The sequence below is a fragment of the Bufo gargarizans genome, chromosome 4, assembly GCF_014858855.1.
Source record: "Bufo gargarizans isolate SCDJY-AF-19 chromosome 4, ASM1485885v1, whole genome shotgun sequence".
Classification (NCBI taxonomy): domain Eukaryota; kingdom Metazoa; phylum Chordata; class Amphibia; order Anura; family Bufonidae; genus Bufo; species Bufo gargarizans.
In genome coordinates, this window is record NC_058083.1 from 537841024 (window position 1) to 537859828 (window position 18805).

The 18805-nt window shown below is 47.9% G+C and overlaps 1 protein-coding gene across 1 annotated transcript in view; it reads left to right on the forward strand.

Moving 5' to 3' along the window:
* Nucleotides 1–18805, forward strand: part of SLC22A7 (solute carrier family 22 member 7) — a 108821-nt gene that overhangs the window by 18015 nt on the left and 72001 nt on the right. The window contains exon 4 of the mRNA XM_044291337.1: nt 17636–17790. Within this exon, the coding sequence (XP_044147272.1) occupies nt 17636–17790 (155 nt within the window). The remainder of the gene's footprint in view (nt 1–17635; nt 17791–18805) is intronic.

The following is an 18805-nucleotide window of genomic DNA, read 5'->3' on the forward strand; positions in this document are numbered from 1 at the left end:
AGCGGTGTAGAACACTGTGCCGGTATAGCGGTGTAGAGCACTGTGCCTGTATAGCGGTGTAGAACACTGTGCCTGTATAGCGGTGTAGAACACTGTGCCTGTATAGCGGTGTAGAGCACTGTGCCTGTATAGCGGTGTAGAGCACTGTGCCTGTATAGCGGTGTAGAACACTGTGCCTGTATAGCGGTGTAGAGCACTGTGCCTGTATAGCGGTGTAGAACACTGTGCCTGTATAGCGGTGTAGAACACTGTGCCTTGCAGTAACACACATAGGGAGTCTGCTGTGGTAGTGATAATACTGTGAGTCCGTATGACATGCAGATGACAGGCGTCGCTCTTAGAATCACTGCGCACTTCACGGGGACAAAACTGACCAAATAACTCCAGTGTGAGCTCAGCCTTACAGGTCGATGTTAGCGTCAGGTATAAAGAACTGTGCAGAGGCCCAAGATCCTGCTATAGAATGAAAGAGCGCACTCCTTTTACACCGTCGGCAGCTGATTCCACATAGATTTGTTACCGAACCTGTTCTGTTACACGCTGAGACAAGTAGAGCCCCCGAGTGGTGAGGTGGGAACAGCATGAGTAGTCAACACAGCGGCTCAGTCACAGAGTGGGCCATGCTGATCGTCCTCCAGCGGCTTGATGAAAAATTATGGCACCGCACCGCTCCTTCTTTCTGGACAGGTAGGCTCCTGCGTAGCGGGTGGTCTACCCTGGGCAGGTTTGGCTCCAGAACACTGCTTCCACCCTGCTGACACACATCCACGCTACCTCCCTGCTTGCTCAGCCGCTGCCTCACACGCAAGCTGCCAGTCTCTTCTCCTGATGATGATGATAATGATGAAGCCCCCTGTTCACCTGTGTTGAAGCTGCTTTCAATTAAAGTAGTTAAGAGACACTCAAGGTTCCCCAAAAGGTTAATATCCATGCATGGTGGAGACAGACACTGACACAGGTGGGTCACAGACAATCTCTCTGTTTTTATTACAGTAAGTTTAAGCAGTTTATATATCTTCAGAGAGGACGTTCCTCCACTGAGGCCCATGCATTGTTTCATTGGCTAAAAAGTTAAGAAGAAAAGAGATAACTGTGAGGGACTGGACCATCACTGGGGCTGCTGGAGAGGCCTGAGGGCTAGCCTCCTTCCTATGGACTATGGACCCAGAACTATGGAAACCCTCCCCCCGGCTCATTATTCTACAAAGTGAAAAATGGGTAGTTTCTGCCCCCTGTTGTACCCACAGTAATGACAACTGTCCCCTCTAGTCCTGCGAAGAAAAAGATCCCTTATTTAAACAATTTCAAGAGACTGAGGGGGTATTGATGAATACCTGGCAGATTACGGAAGATTGTGTGCCCTATATCAAGTAACCACCGACGATTGGATTACATTGCTTACGGGTTAATTAACTGGTAGGGCTGCTGATGTCTTCCGGGATATGCCAGCTGAGGAAGTTACCCAATACATATGGATAAAAGAGGCATTGTTAAAAAGGTATGCTGCGACACCTGATACGTACCGCCGGCAGTTCAGAGAAATGGCCAAGAAACGCAGCGATACACACACAGAATGGGCCAACCGATTGCACCGAGCTGCTAATCACTGGATTACGGGCAAACAAGCGGTAACCGCTGAGGAAGTGTTACAATTATTTCTGCTAGAACATTTTTACAAAGGATTGGAGCCAAAACTATTACTATGGTTGTTGGACAAGCAACCCACCACGCTCAAGACAGCTGCCCATCTCGCTGACGAATAGGCAGATCGGGTACTACACAAACTTCCAAGCTCCAGACCCACTCCACCCACAGAACCACGGGATACTTACATACCACCTCCTCGCAGTGAATTTCGGACTCCAATTCCACCAGGCCTCACCAGGTACCAGAGACCAGTTAATACCAGTTATGACAGAGCCAGAGGAACCTGTCACAACTGCCACGAACCAGGACATTATGCCAGGCAGTGTCCACTCAACACAGAACGCCCTTACTGGAACCGACCAAAGCCACAAACCAGTGCTATACCAGCTCGCTACCCTAGTGCCATGTGTGTGTCATCACCCTCCGCTCCAGAGGAATACCTAGGGCAACTCCATGAGGCCAACCCTATCTACGCAGCATCAGATGACAACCGTCAACACCACAGACAGCAGGTACAATTAGAAGGGCGGTCAGTGGAAGGACTACGTGATACTGGCGCCACCATCACGCTAGTTAAAGGCAGTCTTATTCCGGCTCACAAAAGGTATGGGCAAACTGTGGATGTACGAGTGGCAGGAGGAGCAGTATACCGGGTACCCACAGCCCGAATACATTTGAATTGGGGTGCAGGGGAGGGTCAAGTGAATGTGGGCATCATGGACAATTTACCAGCGGAAGTTTTATTGGGCAATGACTTGGGGCTGATGACATCTTCCTATGCCCCCTCCTATGGTGCAACAGCCCATCCTGTATCCACCTGGTCGCAAGTTAGGACTGAGAGAGAACCTTCACCAGTGCGGGAGCCACAGGTAGGACAAACTCCCACCCTGACTTTCCCTCAGCCCCCTGTCCAGTGGGATACTCCTGAGACATTTGAAGCTGAGACTAAGACTGTCCTGACGCTACAGAAATATAGGGAGAAAGCTGAACAAGGCACAGGGGGTTAGATAATGAAATGTTTGTTTGGGAACAGAATAAATTAAAATACCGCAAGGAGATATTAAGAGTAGGGCACGACATTCCGTTAGCAGGGCATCTAGGAATGACCCGTACGTTACATAGGATCACCCACACCTTTTTCTGGCCGGAGTACATAATGATGTGCGTACTCATTGTAGGACCTGTGATGTGTGTCAAAGGGTGGGAAAAAGGGGAAATCATCCAAAAGCTCACCTAGCCAATATGCCCATTATTGAAGAGCCGTTTAGTAGGGTGGCCATAGATTTAATTGGACCTCTCGCCAATCCTATCCCCTCGGGAAAGAAATACATCCTTACTGTAGTTGATTATGCCACCCGGTACCCAGAGGCAGTAGCGCTATCAAACATTCAGGCCGATACTGTAGCCAATGCCTTGGTACATATTTTTTCCCGTGTTGGGTTTCCCAGGGAAATCCTATCCGATAGAGGCATCCAGTTTACAGCAGAACTAACCCAACAGCTGTGGCACGTGTGTAACATAAAATCTTTACTCATTTCTCCCTACCATCCCCAAACAAACGGTTTGTGCGAGCGATTCAATGGAACGCTCAAGCAAATGCTCAAGACCTTTACCAGAGAGTATGGGGATTGGGAGCGGTTCCTGCCACACCTCCTGTTCGCATATCGGGAGGTGCCGCAGGAATCCACAGGTTTCTTCCTGTTTGAACTACTTTATGGGAGAAAAGTGCGAAGACCCTTGGACCTTATTAGAGAACACTGGGAGAGAGCCACTGAGAATGACGGGGGCCCTATCGTGCCATATGTATTAGAGCTTAGGGACCGGATGGAACAACTAGCCAGATCTGTCCAAGCCAAGCTCCAGACCGCACAGAGACGCCAGAAAGTATGGTACAATAAGGGAGCCCTGCACTGTATTTTTCAAATAGAACAGAAAGTGATGGTACTTAAAGCAGTTAGGCAGGACAAGTTACAAGCCTCTTGGCAGGGTCCTTATAAAGTTTTAGATCAAGTGTGTGACACTACCTATGTCATCGCCAGCTGTCACGATGAAAGGCTACGGAGAAATTTCCATATAAATATGCTCAAGGATTACAATGAGAGACCTGAGGAAGTGACTGCAATATGTAGTCCAGCATATGAAGGCCCTGATAATCTTCCCATACCTGATCTCTTAAATAAGAAACTGCACCCCGACATACTCATCCAAGTGCAGATGGGAGAAAAGTTAAGTACCGTTGAGAAGGGCCAGTTAAGTGACATGCTATACCAAAAGAGGTTTACCTTTTCCCAAGACCCAGGGTATACACTCCTCACCACCCATCAGGTGGACACCCCAGGTCAAATGCCCCTTCGCCAGGCCCCTTACCGAATCCCTGAGGCAGTTAGAGACGGGATGAAAACGGAAATATCTGAAATGCTACGATTATGAAGCGCTCCATCTTTCCATCCATCCTTACTAAACCTTTCACCTTTTGGCGGCATAGTGCCTGATGAAGGCCCAATAAGGCCGAAAACGTTTGCATATATTGCCGTCTTTCTCCAAATAAATTAACTCACAGAAAAAGAAAACACCCTCTTGCTGTGATTTTTGTATTACTACGTGGTTTCTGAAATGTTAGGGTCAGGGGGTAGCATTTTTGGGGACCCTTACAGGTTATAGCATTTGGATATGGCTGACAAGCACTAGGCTGGGTCTTTCCCACATTCCTGTCAAATAGACGCATTCTTTTTAGAAGGTTATTTCCCTGTTCATCCCTACTTTTTAAGGCCTTCTCGGGCCTATGCACCCAATCTACCCCTGTGTTAGTGATGACGTTGGCCCAAGAGGAACAGTAAGAGTTACCTGCTTCAGTATAACAAATATAAAACTGAAAACTGGAACCTCTGATAATCCCACATCATCAAATCATAACATCTGCAATCAGCAACATCACAATAATAAAAGTCATATACTTGAAGTTCTTTGGTTAAATTGACGCAGAAGACCATTACCCTCCTATCTAAATGTGGTTCCCTATAAAGACATTTCAGAGGAGCTTTTGGGCATCCATCATTCCAGAAGCATTTGTCTGAGCTTACATAACCCATCCCCCCATATGATGCACAAAACGAAAAAGAATATCATTATTCTTTAGGAGGTGGGTCAGGATTCGTGATTCTTTTGCAGTGGGATGCGTGTATTCAAGTCTTCTTTCCCTCTAGTTTCACTGAGGTGGTGGTGGTGAGAAGTACTTGGTAAGGCCCTTCGAATCTGCGTTCCAGTGTCTTTCTGACGTGTTTCTTTACCAGGACCAAGTCTTTTCTGGAAAATACTGTCCTAACTTAGGTGCACTGCCAAATAGGATCTCAAAGGGGGATAGTTTCTCTTTCCCCCTTGGGGTATGTCGTACACTGGCCAGGGCAATTTCTAGCCATGGTTTGCCAGTCTCTTGGGCCATCTTCAGCATCTTTAATTTCAGAGTGCCATTCATTCTTTCTACTCTTCCGCTGCTTTGTGGTCTGCATAGTTTATGGAAGGCCAAGTGCGTCCCCAGAGCTGTCCATATTTCCCGTGCGATGTTGGCAGTAAAAGAAGTCCCTTCATCACTCTCAATCACTTCAGGTACCCCAAACCGGCAAACCACTTTTTTCAACAACTTCTTCACAGTAGTTGTCGCTGTCTGGTTCTTCATATGGTAGGCTTCTGGCCTTCCAGGGAACATGTCTACTACCACCAAAGCATAATGGAACCCTGCGTAGGGGGCATTTGAATGTGGTCGATCTGGATCCGTTGGAAAGGGTACAAGGGTTTTGCTAGGCACTTCATGGGAACCTTCTCCAGCTTCCCTGGATTGCACCATGTAGCTGTTCACATATCGAGAGGTGTAGTTGGAGATTGCAGGTGCAAACTATATGGAGGATATGAGATTGTTCTGACTTCCATTGATGTGTGGGTAAATGGGCACAACAGACTACAGTTGGATATAGACTTCTTGGTAGGCACAGCAGGTGGCCCAGTCTTCATATTCAATCTTTAATTGGGCCAGCTCATTTCTTGCCCCACACATCATACTCATCATCTGTAGCCTCACGTTGTCTGTCTTCCAAGATCTCCTTAGTGAGGCAGACTCCCTTTGGAATTCCCCCTTCTTGCCTGGCCACTTTATCTGGAGAAAAGTCCATTAGAGTGCTGAGATCCTACATTTCCATCACTGACGCTTCTTTAGCCGCTTTGTCTGCTAGAGAATTTCCCTGTGCTTCTGGAGTTTCAGCTTTTGAATTGTAATAGAAATATTTGTAGTAGAAATTCGCTTGCATCAGACTTTGTGTAAGGAAAGGTAAATCTCTTCACCAAGACTCAAAGATGTCATCATCCTGAGTTCTGCTGAGCACTGCCCTCCTGCCCAGTCTGCTCACCTTTTATTTCTCACTCACAAAAGGATGTAACAATAGAAAAGGGGCCGGCCCGTCACCCGACCACTTACTTCATGTTACAAGGATGCGGGAAGTGATGACATACAGGAAGTGATGCCACACAGGAAGTGATGACATACAGGAAGTGATGACACAGGAAGATGAGAAACCACCATCATTTAGAATAACATAGCCAGCTAACAAACACATGTATACAATAATCTCCCATCACCACTGGAGGTAACGTTATCCAGACTTGCTCAGTGATCAATGCCAGATAAAGTTACTATGATCCTCCTGCAGGTTTATTTACAGGACAACGTCATTATCTCCAGCGGCTGATCACGCACTGAGACAACAAACGCATGTTCCTTTCGTTATATTGTTCTCTTAACAAATGCATCCACGCCAAGCCAATAAATCCGCGTCTTGCGCGGGGGCCCTAGCCGGCGTCCATACATCAGCCAACAAAACACTGCTCTGCTGAACACATCAGTCTCCCCCGGCCCACAGCCCAGTGCTTAGCACATGGACCATTCGCCGACGGAGACCCCTGCGCCCAGCAGCTGTGACAGGACATACACGGGAAGATATCCACTCCAATGGTTTACCCTGACACTGAGAGACATGGTGACAATGCACAATATATTAGAAACACATCCTAATAAAATTTCCACAACAGAATGGGCTTTGATTTTCAAGATGGTAGCTTGAGTGGGGAGGCTCATGGCTTCCATCAGTGCCTACTCAGCTTCCGCATTCTTTACAGGTGTGCCCCTTGCCGTCAGGAACTTCCTGCTTCTCCATATAGGTCCAAAGTCATTGTCTACTCCAAAAGCATAACGTGAGTCAGTGTAGATGTTTGCAGTTTTTCCTTCTGCCATCTTGCAAGCCTCAGTCAGGGCTATTAATTCAGCCTCCTGTGCTGATTTATCCGGTGAAAGGGGTTGTTGTTGTAATACTGTTTCCATTGAGGTAACTGTATATCCTGAGTGGTATTTTCCTGTTCCATATGCGTATCTAGATCCATCCACAAACAGTGTCAAGTCTAGGTCCAGAATAAGAGTTTCTTTGATGTTCCATAGGGGCTCAGTTTCTTGTTCAAGTAATTGTAGGCAGTCATGAGCTTTCCCGTTGTAAAACTCATCATCTGAGTAAGTGGCATCGATGTCATCACCTTTCCCTTCTGGAGACCCCCCTTGAGGGAAAGGAAGGAGTAAAGCTGGATTGAGGACATGACATCTGCTGATAGTGACCGTGTCCGGAAGTAAGAGAGAACACTGCATTCTGAGATGTCTGGCTGCAGACAAGTGTTTTGGCTGAGTCTGCTGAAGGATGGCTGAAATGTCATGAGGGGCCAAGATCTGAAGTGAATGACCCAAGACAACATCAGATGTTTTGTCCAATAACAAGTGACACGAATGTATGGCTCGTATACATGATGAGCTCCCTCTGGCCACTGGATCAAGTCTGGCTGAGTAATAGCCCAGAGGGCGATTGTGGCCTCCATGTAGTTGGGTTAGCACACCTATGGCATACCCTTGACGTTCCATGATGTAGAGTCTGAATGGCAAGTTGTAGTTTGGAAGGCCCAAGGCTGGGGAGCTTAATTCAGCTTAATTCAGTTGTTCAAAGCATTGTTTGACCTTGGAGGTGAGGTAGAAAGGCTGAGTAGAAATACAATCATACAAAGCCTGCATGAGAATTGAAGCATCCAGAATCCACGGTCGGCAGTATGAGATTAGTCCTAGAAAGGCTTGAATCTGTTTTGGAGACGTAGGCTCAGTCATCTGCATGACATCTGTCTTCCTGTCTTCAGTGAGGTGTTTGGCCCCAGGGCTGAGACAGTAGCCCAGAAAAACCACCTTGTTCTGACACCACTGGACCTTGACAAGGCTGGCCTTGTATCCTTGTTGAGTCGGGAAAAGAAGTAGCACGACAGACGCATCTCTGCATGTTTGTGCAGTGTCAGCACACAAGAGCAAATCATCCACATATTGCAGGAGTGTCACTGTATCATGCTCCATTCTCCATTCATCCAGTATGGAAGACATGGCTTTACTGAACTGAGAAGGACTGTTCTGTGCTCCCTGGGGCATGACCGTCCAGGTGTATTGGCATCCAGCATGAGTAAAGGCAAACAGATATTGACAGTCTGGATGAAGTGGTACTGAGAAGAAGGCATTTGCCAAATCAATTACAGTGAAGTGGGTGGATTCTGGAGGCACGTATGACAAAAAGGCATGTGGGTTCGGTACCACTGGTGTTTCCAAGACTGTAGCTTTGTTGACCATAGATCATGTACCATACAATTAGGGTTGGGCGAACCTGAACTGTTAAGTTCGGGTTCGTACCAAACTTTAGGATTTTTTGACCCCGAACCCGAACATTTCAGTAAAAGTTCAGGTTCGAGTTCGGTGTTCAGCGATTTATTGGCGCTTTTTGAAAGGCTGCAGAGCAGCCAATCAACAAGCGTTTAACTCGTGTGCCCTTAGAAGCCATCACATCCATGCCTGCAGCGTAACTTCGGCCTTCCCGCTCACCGCCTCATATGCGACGTGCCCACAAGGTGGAACTCCAGCTTGCACATGCTGGACAGACTGTGCGAGCAGCAGCAGGCCATGGTGGAGTTTCAGCTGCAGCGCGCACGGGTGAGTCGCTCGGCAGAACAGCACCACTTCACCGCCAATGACTGGGCCTCCATGCGAGATCTGTGTTCCTTGTTGCGCTGTTTCGAGTACTCCACCAACATGGCCAGTGCCAATGACGCCGTTCTCAGCGTTACTATCCCACTTCTATGCCTCCTTAAAAAAAACGCTTCGGGCAATGATGGAAGATGATGTGGCACAGGAGGAGGAGGAAGAGGGATCTTTTACAAGGGTTTCCGGCCAGTCATTCCCAAGTGGTTCCGAGGGTGGGTTCCTGCACCAACAGACGCCAGGTACACAATTGTCCAGCCAGGGCACAGTCCTGGAGGATGACGAGGTGGAGGATGACGAGGTGGAGGATGAGGAGATGGAGGAGGAGGAACCATGTTCACAGCAGGGTGGCACCCAGACCAGCTCATGGCCATCACTGGTGCGTGGCTGGGGGATACAGAGGACACAGACGATACACCTCCCACAGAGGACAGCTTGTCGTTGCCTCTGGGCAGCCTGGCACACATGAGCGATTACATGCTGCAGTGTCTCCGCAATGACCGCCGAGTTGCCCACATTCTAACTTGTGCTGATTACTGGGCGGCCATGCTGCTGGATCCCCGTTACAAGGACAACGTACCGTCCTTAATTCCGTCACTGGAGCGTGATCGTAAGATGCGCGAGTACAAGCGCACGCTGGTAGACGCGCTGCTGGTAGAATTCCCACCTAACAGCGGGGGCACAGTGGAAGCACAAGGCGAAGGCAGAGGAAGAGGTCGCCAACACAGCTGGGGCACCGCCAGCACCGCAGAAGGCAGGGTTAGCATGGCCGACATGTGGAAAAGCTTTGTCAGCACAACAACCAGCAGCACCAGCTGATATGGAACGTGTTAGCAGGAGGCAGCATTTCACCAACATGGTGGAGCAGTAAGTGTGCACACGCCTACACGGACTGACTGACGGGTCTGCCCCCTTCAACTTCTGGGTCTCCAAATTGGGCACATGGCCTGAGCTTGCCCTTTACGCCTTGGAGGTGCTGCCCTGCCCTGCAGCCGGTGTATTGTCTGAACGTGTGTTCAGCACGGCAGGAGGCGTCATCACAGACAAGCGCAGCCGCCTGTCCACAGCCAACGTGGACAAGCTCACGGTCATTAACATGAACCAGGCCTGGATCCCTCAGGACTTGTCCGTACCTTGTGCAGAATAGACCTGTATACCGGCACTGAGCAGCCATTGTTATACTACAGAGCACTTTCTCATTTTTTTATCTTTTATATTTCCCAATGTTTTGGGGTGTACCCTAATTTAAACACCAACAAAAAAATAAAACCAAAAAGCAGTGTAGGCTACCTCCTCCTCTTCCACCGCCGCTTCCACCTACACCACCACGTCCACCGACTCCTCAACCTCCTACTCCATATGGACCTGGTCCTCCTAGATCAAGATTGTTATTTTTAATTTTTACGTATTTTATGTTATTTTAAGTCATTTCACTAATTCGTCTGATACATTATTGGGTGACATATCCCAAATTTTTGGCATTGATATACCCCTGCTCTACATAGTGGACAGGGAAATACATTTCACTAATTCGTCTGTTACATTATTGGGTGACATAGATTCAGATAAATCTTTGTCGCACTCTGTGAGGAGCTGTAAGTAGGGTTCCAACCCCGTTTCCAATGAAGTATACAACTACAGCTTATTTTGTTTGCAATTATGTTGATTCAAGTTTTTATTTGACTTGCGGCAATATTCATATCGTATGATGTTTCGTCACGCAGACCTTCTTCAGATACTATACATGATAAAACATAGATAGAGAGACATTTTTGAAAATGTATCCCAAACATAATGACCATGATTCAGTACAAATAATATCGTATGGAGGTATATATTTATTATAGTTGTATTCGGGTCGTCTATGTGTGTAAAACCTACCTACCTACTTCTAAAGCAGTAGAGGTGCGCCGAGACTGCTGTACGGAGGGTAGGCTAAAGGGGCCCACCCCCAATGAGTTGTTATAATAATGGGATTGGGAGGGTAGGTCAAACGAGCTGACGCTGGTGAGGAGAGGGGGAGGCAGAGTCTTATAAACCCCGCCTCCCCTCATACAAATACAGCAAATATACATTTGCTTATAACTTGTATTCGGGTCGTCTATGTGTGTAAAACCTACCTACCTACTTCTAAAGCAGTAGAGGTGTGCCGAGACTGCTGTAAGGAGGGTAGGCTAAAGGGGCCAAAAATCACAAACATAGCTTAAATGTTATATATTTATTTACAAAACCAGATTACTGAAGGCACTAGACATTTCAACCTGCGGGTTTGGTATATATCGGGCATAACAAGCCGACTTCCACCTGCCTAGCTTCTTAATTACATGTACCGGGACCTTGTGCTTAGATGCGGCGGAGGCCGCCCCGATGCGCATAGAATGCCCAGTGATCGAGCTGGGGTCGACACCAATGTTCCTCAACAAAATACGAATGAATTTGAGGAAGTTTGTGCAACTCAAAGGCGCAGAACTTAACCGAAGCAGAGGTGCCTCACCCGGGGTTTCCTTAATAAACTGTAACCATTCTTGAATGGTTCTCACAGGACACCATTTGTTACCAGTAGGAAAGTATTTAACCTAAGTCAGCTGTCCTGGGCGCGTCGTCTTTGTGGAAGTTAGCGCAAGAATGTAACATGACCCGTCCCAAGAGAGCGGACTCTTCCTTAGATAATTTTTACACCTCGAGGCGCAGGTGAATTCGCCTGGTCTGAGGAAGCCATAGAAGGCCAGATACATGGTTGTCTTAATCAGTAAGCTAGTATATTTACCAAAAGGATATCCCTGCAACATATCAGATAAGGACCTGAACATCTTCCCCAAGAAGGACGGGTGACAGCAGAGCCTTTCTGCATACCCCTCAGTAACATTCTGATAGGATGCGCCGAAAACAATGATGGTAGATTGGGATGCTTCAAATACAAATGATGTATCCTGGCCAGGTTGCCGGTGTGCGGTCTGCCTGTGGAGAGACCTGAAAGACGAGCGACAGGTTACCCCTAGATAAAGCATCTGCCGCTACATTAGCTTGCCCCTTAATGTGATCGCATATAATATGGAAATTATATTGAAGTGATAACCATACGAGTCTCCTCACAAACGACTTAATCTGAGCGGAGGCCGATCTACCCTTAGTGAGTATCTCTACTAAGGCCTCGTTATCAGGAAGAGAACTGACTGATTCCTTCATAGTGGGCCCCACACCCGAGCTGCTGCCACCAGCGGGTATATCTCGAATAATGAGGAACACCTGGTGAAGCCCTCCAACCTGACCACCTCCGCTGGCCATTGGTCTGCCAACCACCTATGACCGAAAATAGCTGCAAAGCCTACTAAGGATGAGGCATCCGTATGAACACTTGAAACTGACGGAATGAATATTGATATGCCGTTCACTGTGACAGGAACTCATCCCACATGACTAAATCCGCCATCGCATTCTGATCTATGACTACCAGGCTATCTTCATCGTGAGCATGTTTCAAGAGCTTCAATAGTCTAGCAATGAACGACCTGCCTTGCGGAATAATGCGTGCAGCGAAGTTGAGCATGCCAAGCAGTGACTGGAGATCTGCTTTGGTGACAGTCCTGACGCGTGCTAACCTATGAACTGTCGCCTTAACTCTAATCAATTTGTCCTGGGGGAGACTAGCTTCCATATTAACAGTGTTTAAGCAAATGCCGAGAAACGTAATGATAGTTTCAGGACCTTCCACCTTGTGTGGGGCAACAGGGACCCCGAGATCTGCAAACATCGCTTGCAGCACCTGTAGGTCCTGAGGCGCATGGTTCGGGGATTCTATTAACAGAAAGTCATCCAGATAGTGAATGACGTGGTTGACCCGGAACAGGTCTTGAAGTATCCAATGCAGGGCTGTGGCAAACTGGTTAAACATCCAGGGGCTAGATTTTGAACCAAAGGTCAATTTGTTAGCGAAGTAGTACTTATTTGACCACTTAATCCCATACCATTGCCACAACTCTGGTTGGACAGGGAGCAACTTAAAGGCATCAGTGATGTCGGCCTTAGATAGCCAAGCTCCCCTACCCAGACGGAGAATAACCTGAATAGCTTCATCAATAGATGCATATTTCATTGCAAATTCCTCTAAAGGAATTAATGAGTTAAAGGGGTTGTCCAAGTTATATTTATTGATGACCTATCCCCAGGATAGGTCATCAATATCAGATCGGCGTGGGTCCGACACCCGGCGCCCCCTCCGATCAGCTGTTTGAAGAGGAGACTCGCGCGGTGTCAGCGCTGCCTCCTCTGCACTGTTTACCTTCTAGCCGTTGCATCTGCAGTGGTGAGCAGGTGTAATTACACCTAACCGTCCCATTCATTTCAATAGGAAGGCTTGGGTGTAATTACACCTGCTCACCACTGCAGATGCAACGGCTAGAAGGTAAACAGTGAAGAGGAGGCAGCGCTGACACCTCGCACGCCTTCTCTTCAAACAGCTGATCGGAGGGGGTGCCGGGTGTCGGACCCACGCCGATCTGATATTGATGACCTATCCTGGGGATAGGTCATCAATAAATATAACTTGGACAACCCCTTTAAGGCTAGGTACCGGTAAAGATAGTGGAGCTGACAGGTCATAGATTAGCCTCTTTTTATTGCTAACTTTGCCGGCCACTACACTTACTGGGTTAATCCTCCAACAATCAAAGGGGGGTTGATCAAATGGCCAATGAGATACCCCTTATTGAGCTCGGCCTGAATAAGCTGGGAAACGGCTTCGGGATCCTTCGAGGCTGACAGCAGCTTCTTACATTCATAGTTGGACTGAGGAAGGGTCAGTAAACCTGTATGGAAACCTGCTGACAAACCCTTAATGATGAACTGCACCCAGTTGGTATCTGGATGAGAACCAAAAAAAGTCTGAAGGAGGCCGACATTCACCACGCCTAGTCATGCCGGCTCCTGGTTTTTCTGTGGGCAAGATGCCCGGGGGTGGGCTCTGAAACATATGGCACATAAATGCAATACCCTACATTGGCTGTAATGACACGCGGAGAAATTTAAGTTATTACAGATTTGGGATTTTCCCAAATACTTGATGGGTCGCCCCAACTTGTCCACCCCCGATGCAGCCTTGCTGACTGACGGCCCAGGAGTACTACTAGCCTGTGACAGAGCTGGGTTGTCACCAGGCCGTCATCTGCGAGTATGAATTGCATTTGGAGCAGGCTGGGACATTGAGACCGGCAAAGTGTCTACAGAATAGCTCTGTATCGATATCAGACCAATCCACCGTATGTTGGAATTGAGCCAACGCCGCTGCAGCTTTTGCTGAGAAAGAACGGTGATAGTCGTAAAAAGCTGACCCGCCATACTTATAGGCCAAATCCACCACCTTGTACATATACAGGTGCGCTGAGGATTACCTGAACAAACAACATCCCTATACAAGCTGAAAGCTAAGACAAACTCTGGGATGCTGAGTTTCCTGTTCAACCGCACATCTTTGGATTTGAGCACAACCGAGACCTCACCACAGACTATGGTTTTGTTGTCCGGTGCCTCATGTGCTGCTATTAGCAAGGAGGCTAAATTACCATCCTTGCCATCAATTATATCCTGCCTAATGTTGGCAGGAATAAAATGAGAAGGTGCTAAGGAGGGTGTTAGACCTGACCCACCAGTTATACTATTGCGGGAATTAGAAGACCCCGCCGCACTCTGTGCCATCAAACGAGTAGCTGTATTGCCAGCTTCGACCTACTCTAATCTAGTTTGAAAGTCCGACACAGATGATGCCATAGAGTTGATGGCCGCGTGCAGTTGAGTGGAAACCGTCTCTTGCCGAACCTGATGCCACACTTGCACGGGAAGATGATGTGTCGCCCACCATCGATTCTTGAGACATCTTAACTAAAACATGACATGGTTAATATAGAACAGAAAAACCCACCACCTGAATTCACCTAAGCCTAGAAGTGCTAAGAACCATCGTATCTGCACACGTGACTCGTACCCAGCACACAAACCACCCTAAAGCCCCCCCCCAGTGGCAGAACCGGAAGATGTGGACACCATAGAACTTACTGTGAAGCACCCAGCGAGTACCGGGCTGACCCATGACAGTGAACTAAGGCATGCAAGTCGTCGCCTGTAGTGATGACAGGACCTGAACCTGTCTGTAGTCGTGACAGGACCTGAACCTGTCTTTAGTCTTGACAGGACCTGAACCTGTCTGTAGTCGTGACAGGACCTGAACCTGTCTGTAGTCGTGACAGGACCTGAACCTGTCTGTAGTCGTGACAGGACCTGAACCTGTCTTTAGTCTTGACAGGACCTGAACCTGTCTGTAGTCGTGACAGGACCTGAACCTGCCTGTAGTTGTGACAGGACCTGAACCTGCCTGTAGTCGTGACAGACACATCGAATTGTCGCCTGTAGTGATGACAGGACCTAAACCTGCCTGTAGTCGTGACAGACACATCGAATCGTTGCCTGTAGTCGTGACAGGACTTAACGTATCTGTGGACGTGACAGACATGTGGACAGCTATCTGTATGCGTGACAGGACTAACGTGGCCTGTAGTCGTGACAGACACATCGAATCGTTGCCTGTAGTCGTGACAAGACTTAACGTATCTGTGGACGTGACAGACACGTGGACAGCTATCTGTATGCGTAACAGGACTAACGTGGCCTGTAGTCGTGACAGAAACATCGAATCGTTGCCTGTAGTCGTGACAGGACTCAATTAGTCTGTAGTCATGACAGAAACATCGAATTGTTGCCTGTAGTCGTGACAGGACTTAACGTATCTGTGGACGTGACAGAAACATCGAATCGTTGCCTGTAGTCGTGACAAGACTTAACGTATCTGTGGACGTGACAGACATGTGGACAGCTATCTGTATGCGTGACAGGACTGACGTGGCCTGTAGTCGTGACAAAAACATCGAATCGTTGCCTGTAGTCGTGACAGGACTCAATTAGTCTGTAGTCATGACAGAAACATCGAATCGTTGCCTGTAGTCGTGACAGGACTTAACGTATCTGTGGACGTGACAGACATGTGGACAGCTATCTGTATGCGTGACAGGACTAACGTGGCCTGTAGTCGTGACAGACACATCGAATCGTTGCCTGTAGTCGTGACAGGACTTAACGTATCTGTGGACGTGACAGACATGTGGACAGCTATCTGTATGCGTGACAGGACTAACGTGGCCTGTAGTCGTGACAGGCTAGAACGCAGACATATTCGAGTCCTATGTGAAGCTGTGTGTTGAATTTTTTTTTTTTTAACCACACGTGAGTTGTAACGACCACAATAGAACTATACCTGAAAATGTTTGCTTGCGGATGCAGTAACAGCTATAAGGCTACATACATCAGCAGAGTGCTAGCTACTACTGGCTATTACCCAAACTACCCTACTCTAAGATAAATCGCAGCTTACATGACCCGGATGCCTGCGTTCCGGCTAAATACGCAGCCGCTTCTAATCGCAGGGATCCTTATATGCCGGAGATGGAAAACCCGTAGATCTAGGAAAAGCATAGTAGTGCTATAAGTAAGTACTAATATAATAAATCTAAATATATATTTATATGCGCCTGACCTCGTGTGACTGACTAATAGTTATTCCCAACTGACAAGCCAAATACACATTTAAGTTAGGCAGAGAACCATGAAAACTAATGCTTGTAATGATTTTGTATAGTAGTAGCAATACCGACTTTGACCAGTAGACGGCGAGCGAGTAAGTTCAGTCAGCAGAGCACGGTACAGCAGAGGAAACGCCGACGATGAAACAGCAGAAGGATCGTACGAAATGATCGCAGGCTGAACACCCCCCTTCTCTCTCCCCTGTGCGCTGGCCGTACAGCCCTGATCTTACCGCTATCTTGCCGGGAATTAGGGTAGAAAAATGCCAATGTCAAATTTTGCTGCTGCTTGAGGAAACAAAGTACTGATGCCGGAAGTGACGCAGATGTGCACAACCAGACGTACTACACCGCTATACAGGCACAGTGTTCTACACCGCTATACAGGCACAGTGTTCTACACCGCTATACAGGCACAGTGTTCTACACCACTATACAGGCACAGTGTTCTACACCGCTATACAGGCACAGTGTTCTACACCGCTATACAGGCACAGTGTTCTACACCGCTATACAGGCACAGTGTTCTACACCGCTATACAGGCACAGTGTTCTACACCACTATACAGGCACAGTGTTCTACACCGCTATACAGGCACAGTGTTCTACACCACTATACAGGCACAGTGTTCTACACCGCTATACAGGCACAGTGTTCTACACCACTATACAGGCACAGTGTTCTACACCGCTATACAGGCACAGTGTTCTACACCGCTATACAGGCACAGTGTTCTACACCGCTATACAGGCACAGTGCTCTACACCGCTATACAGGCACAGTGCTCTACACCGCTATACAGGCACAGTGTTCTACACCACTATACAGGCACAGTGCTCTACACCACTATACAGGCACAGTGTTCTACACCGCTATACAGGCACAGTGTTCTACACCGCTATACAGGCACAGTGTTCTACACCGCTATACAGGCACAGTGTTCTACACCGCTATACAGGCACAGTGTTCTACACCGCTATACAGGCACAGTGTTCTACACCGCTATACAGGCACAGTGCTCTACACCGCTATACAGGCACAGTACTCTACACCGCTATACAGGCACAGTGTTCTACACCGCTGGATGTCTGAGCAAGGCCTGCAGACCATCCTATGCATCTGGGCTATATCTTGGGAAACACAAGGCCACCCCAAGCTTTAGGTCTATTCGATTCACGAGAGATCAAACACTTTATAACAGATGAGCCTCCCCTTGCCTGAGAATGACTCCACAATAGAGATTATAATGATTTTTCTTCTGTGCTTTAGGTTTGGACGTAGATCGATGCTACTTCTTTCTTGGGTCCTGTCTCTGGTCTTCGGGGGACTCTCTGCGGCTTCGGTATCGTACACAATGGCTGTCATTTGCCTGACACTATCCGGATTCTCTCTCTGTGGAATGCACGGCATTGTGATAGTCCTGTGTAAGATTTCCTGGAGTCAGGGGAGAGGGGGCACTTAGAGTAACTAACCAAGATATGGCAATCCATACTGTAAGTTACAATTCAGAACCCCAAGATATATACATGAAGGGGGCACAGCCCAATGTGAGGGACATCTGATGGAACTGATAGGACCGTAGATACAGAGCTAGAAGAGATAGGACTGCAGGTACAGCGCTAGAAGAGATAGGACCGCAGGTACAGCGCTAGAAGTGATAGGACCGTAGATACAGCGCTAGAAGAGATAGGACTGCAGGTACAGCGCTAGAAGTGATAGGACCGTAGATACAGCGCTAGAAGAGATAGGACTGCAGGTACAGCGATAGAAGTGATAGGACCGTAGATACAGCGCTAGAAGAGATAGGACCGCAGGTACAGCGCTAGAAGTGATAGGACCGTAGATACAGCGCTAGAAGAGATAGGACTGCAGGTACAGCGCTAGAAGTGATAGGACCGTAGATACAGCGCTAGAAGAGATAGGACTGCAGGTACAGCGATAGAAGTGATAGGACCGTAGATACAGCGCTAGAAGAGATAGGACTGCAGGTATAGCGATAGAAGTGATAGGACCGTAGATACAGCGCTAGAAGAGATAGGACTGCAGGTACAGCACTAGAAGTCATAGGACCGTAGATACAGCGCTAGAAGTGATAGGACCGCAGGTACAGCGCTAGAAGAGATAGGACTGCAGGTAGAGCGCTAGAAGTGATTGGACCGCAGGTACAGTGCTAGAAATGATAGGACTGCAGATAGAGCGCTAGAAATGATAGGACCGTAGATACAGCGCTAGAAGTGATAGGACCACAGATACAGCGCTAGAAGAGATAGGACCGTAGATACAGCGCTAGGAGAGATAGGACTGCAGATAGAGCGCTAGAAATGATAGGACCGTAGATACAGCGCTAGAAGTGATAGGACTACAGGTACAGCGCTAGAAGTGATAGGACCACAGGTAGAGCGCTTGAAGTGATAGGACCACAGGTAGAGCGCTAGAAGT